General features: G+C 53.1%; 1 protein-coding gene across 2 annotated transcripts in view; it reads left to right on the top strand.

Moving 5' to 3' along the window:
* The window catches only part of LOC103470780 (phosphatidylinositol 3-kinase regulatory subunit alpha-like), a 33,838-nt gene extending 30,040 nt beyond the window's left edge, over nucleotides 1–3,798 (top strand). For both annotated transcript variants that reach the window (XM_008419446.2, XM_008419447.2), the window contains 4 exons: nucleotides 1,147–1,323; nucleotides 1,399–1,473; nucleotides 1,980–2,150; nucleotides 2,235–3,798. In XM_008419446.2, coding sequence (XP_008417668.1) covers nucleotides 1,147–1,323; nucleotides 1,399–1,473; nucleotides 1,980–2,150; nucleotides 2,235–2,424 — 613 coding nt within the window. In that variant the 3' untranslated portion in view covers nucleotides 2,425–3,798. The remainder of the gene's footprint in view (nucleotides 1–1,146; nucleotides 1,324–1,398; nucleotides 1,474–1,979; nucleotides 2,151–2,234) is intronic.
* Nucleotides 3,799–4,027: the final 229 nt, after the last annotated feature.

Below are 4,027 nucleotides of genomic sequence, written 5' to 3'. Positions count from 1 at the left end.
GTATCTGTTTTTATTTGGTTTGTGTTCTTTTGTTGTGAAACGAATGTGAAATGTGAAAAGAAGAATGCACCCTGTTTTTGTTTGTGATATTATTATTGTCAAATAAATGTGTTGTTAAAAATCAAAATCTTCTTCTTCTTCTTCAGATCCAGAAGATTCTGAAGAAGCAGCTCCAGCTCCTGCTGCAGATCAGCTTCCTGTCTCCACCCGACGTCCACCGACTGATCCACGCCAAAGCCATGGTAACGTCTGCATGTCCCCACCCGTCCCCTCCGCATGTCCCCACCCGTCCCCTCCGCATGTCCCCACCCGTCCCCTCCGCATGTCCCCACCCGTCCCCTCTGCATGTCCCCACCCGTCCCCTCTGACTTCATCACTACGCTCCTCCTCTTCCTCCTCCAGATGCTGAACCAGTCTCTGCTGGCCAACCGGCGCAGCTCGGCCCGGCTGGTTCTGCTGCTGCAGAACCAGAACTTCCAGCAGAAGTTCGTCCTCCGTCTGCACTGGGAGGAGAGTCTGGACCACTGGAGGAAAGGCCGGGTGGAGGAGATGCAGGAGGAGCTGAGGTAGGGGAGGTCCGAAAGCCCGGCAGGTCCAGAGACTATCAGAACCAGCAGATCAGAACCAGCTGATCAGAACCAGCAGATCAGAACCAGCTGATCAGAACCAGCTGATCAGAAACAGCNCCCGGTTGGTTCTGACCGGTTGGGTTCTGCTGGTTCTGACCCGGTTGGTTCTGACCGGTTGGGTTTTGCTGGTTCTGACCCGGTTGGTTCTGACCTGGTTGGGTTCTGCTGGTTCTGACCCGGTTGGGTTCTGACCTGGTTGGTTCTGACCGGTTGGGTTCTGCTGGTCCTGACCTGGTTGGTTCTGACCGGTTGGGTTCTGCTGGTTCTGACCCGGTTGGGTTCTGACCGGCTGGGTTCTGACCTGGTTGGTTCTGACCGGTTGGGTTCTGCTGGTTCTGTTCTGCTGGTTCTGACCCGGTTGGTTCTGACCGGTTGGGTTCTGCTGGTTCTGACCTGGTTGGTTCTGACCGGTTGGGTTCTGCTGGTTCTGACCCGGTTGGGTTCTGCTGGTTCTGACCTGGTTGGGTTCTGCTGGTTCTGTTCTGCTGGTTCTGACCCGGTTGGGTTCCCTCTGAAGGATCATGGAGAACTACGACAAGCTGAAGTCTCGGATCAGTGAGATCGTGGACAGCAAGCGCCACCTGGAGGTGGACCTGAAGAAGCAGGCGGCCGACAACCGGGAGATCGACAAGAAGATGAACAGCATCAAACCGGACCTCATCCAGCTCCGCAAGACCCGGGACCAGTACCTGATGTAAGCCCCGCCCCCAGACAGGAAGCGCCGGCGGCCAGCAGGAAGTCGGCGCTAACAGCCGTGTGTTTGTTGCAGGTGGCTGACCCAGAAAGGAGTCCGGCAGAGGAAGCTGAACGAGTGGCTGTGCATGAAGAACGAGACCACCGAGGAGTGAGTTCTGACCCGACCCGACCGTTAGGGACACTCTGACTAGGCCAGAGAAGAAGAACCACCAGGAGTTAGACAGAAAAACAGATGCTAGCTAAGAGACACCAAACATTTGGCACTAAACTCGGTTTGAATGAGCTGGTCAGGCATTAACTACAAGGCTTAGCCTCAGCTTTAGCCTTTAGCATTAGCATTAGCCTTAGCATTAGCCTCAGCTTTAGCCTCAGCATTAGCATTAGCCTCAGCTTTAGCCTCAGCCTTAGCTTTAACCTCAGCTCTAGCCTCAGCCTTAAACTCAGCTTTAGCCTCAGCCTCTGCATTAGCCAACCAAAAACCACTGAAGATTGACAGACTGAAGGTCAAAGGTCGAGCAGTTCCTCTAGGAGTTCAGAAGCTGAGCCAGATTGGTTGTTGCCCGTAGCAACAGAAAAATGTTTTGATGAGACCGGAGGACGATGAGATGCTGTTTGTGGCGTTTCCATGACGACCCGTCCTGCCGCTGTCCGCAGTGAGTACAGCACGGTGGAGGACGAGGAGGACCTTCCTCACCACGACGAGCGGCTGTGGCGTCTGGGGAACATGAACCGGCTGCAGGCCGAGGGCCTGCTGCGCGGCAAGCGGGACGGAACCTTCCTGGTCCGGGACAGCAGCAAGCCGGGCTGCTACGCCTGCTCCGTGGTGTAAGCCCCGCCCACACCTGCTCACCCACCTGTGGGCTTCAGGCTCCCTCCCTCACCTCTCTCTCTCTCTCTCTCTCCCCTCAGGGTGGACGGCGAGGTCAAGCACTGCGTCATCAACAAGACCGGCACCGGCTTCGGGTTCGCCGAGCCGTACAACCTGTACGGGTCGCTGAAGGAGCTGGTTCTGCACTACCAGCACACATCGCTGGTCCAGCACAACGACTCGCTCAACGTCACGCTGGCCTTCCCCGTCTTCAGCCCGCAGCGCCGGTGACCTCTGACCCCAACACGGCGCCACGCTGGCCTTCCCCGTGACCTCTGACCCTGTACGACCTGGCTCGGGATCAGAACCGGTCTCCTCTCTGCTGGGATCACATGGGAACCAAAGAAAACCCAATAATCAATATCTCTGATGTTCAAGGCCCAAATCAACACACTGGCCAAGCAAGATGGCCGCCCTGGGCTTTGTGACTTCACTCTGCGTTACGGCTGGCGATTCTTTTAGTGACCCAGTGTTCTATCGACTGTTCTGACCATTAATCGGTTAATAGAAATGTGATAATTTGATACCAGATTTTCATATTTGCTCATCCTGACTGTTACTTTTCTGTAGTTTAGAGAATTAAACTGTTAACAATAATAGCTCAATTTTTAAATGAACCTGGACAAAATTATACAAAAATATGAAATTTAATGATGAACCTGCAGGCTCACAGAGACCCCAGGTCAGTTTTCAGGTTATGTTTTCATCTTCGGTGAGTTTAATGCCCAAACATTCGTAGCTTCTGCGTTAGCGACGGCCGTGCTGAGTGTTTCTGCTGCTCTTCAGCTCAGGCTGCCAGACTCCACTTCGTTCAAAGATGCTGATTGGTCCCTGCAACATAACGACACGTTGATGCAGATCATTTACCCTGAGGCATTTTAGTAATGGCGGCTCTGGGGTCGCTGCAGGCATCGTTTCAGCTGCGTCGCCATGGAGCCCAAACGGCCAATCGGTTTCATCTTCAGAAACCCAACAGCCACGTTTATCTCCAGACCTAAAACTAAACCTTAACAGCAATAAATCTGCCTGATGGCGCCCCCTGCTGGTGGCCGACCACCCTGCAGGTCCATGTGATCCCGACCTCCAAACCCTGGTTCTGACCCGTGACCCTTGACCCCCGCCTCATCAGTCAGCAGAAGCCATGATGTCGGCCGTTGGACGGCTCGTCCAGAACCTTCCTGAACACTGTGAACGCGTCAGAACTCATCCCGTCCCACTTCCTGTTTGGTTTCAGGTGGCTGGGCTCTCCAGCGCCACCCAGAGGTCGGGAATGAAACCCGACCAGGTTCTGGTTCTGGTTCTGGAGAGAAATCAGGGAGAAAAGAAGAAAAGCACCAAAACCTCTGGAATCATTTCAGGACCAAACGTTTGTTTGGACTCGCAGGAAGTCCAGATGTTTCTGTTCCGGAGGAAAACCAGGTACAGAGGCGGAAATTGGCGTTACCGTGGTAACCGCAGGTACAGAGGCGGAAACTGGCGTTACCGTGGTAACCGCCTCGCGAAGCTTCGCTCCCAGGGATATGGAAATAAGTTTTAAAACTTTGTTTTTTTTGTAAAAGGACGAAAGTCGTGCATGAAATGGGAACTTCTTCTTCTTCTCCTTGTTTTTCTGTTTCCTGTCTGCGCTGATGATGATGATGATGATGATGATGATGATGATGATGATGATGCGAGCGAAGCAGAGCCACCAGAAACGTCATAACTCAGAATATTTTGAACTCTGAATCTGTTGAACTTTTATTTCTGGTTTCTGACCAAATTCAGTCCAAGCTGCAGTTTGATTTAAGATGGAGGCTGAAAGGTCAGAGGTCAACTGCAGCGACGAGTTTTCATG

Source organism: Poecilia reticulata, linkage group LG9 (genome assembly GCF_000633615.1).
Source record: "Poecilia reticulata strain Guanapo linkage group LG9, Guppy_female_1.0+MT, whole genome shotgun sequence".
NCBI classification, from domain to species: Eukaryota; Metazoa; Chordata; class Actinopteri; order Cyprinodontiformes; family Poeciliidae; genus Poecilia; species Poecilia reticulata.
The sequence above is the reverse complement of the archived record's forward strand: the minus strand, read 5'-3'. Positions and strand labels throughout refer to the sequence as shown.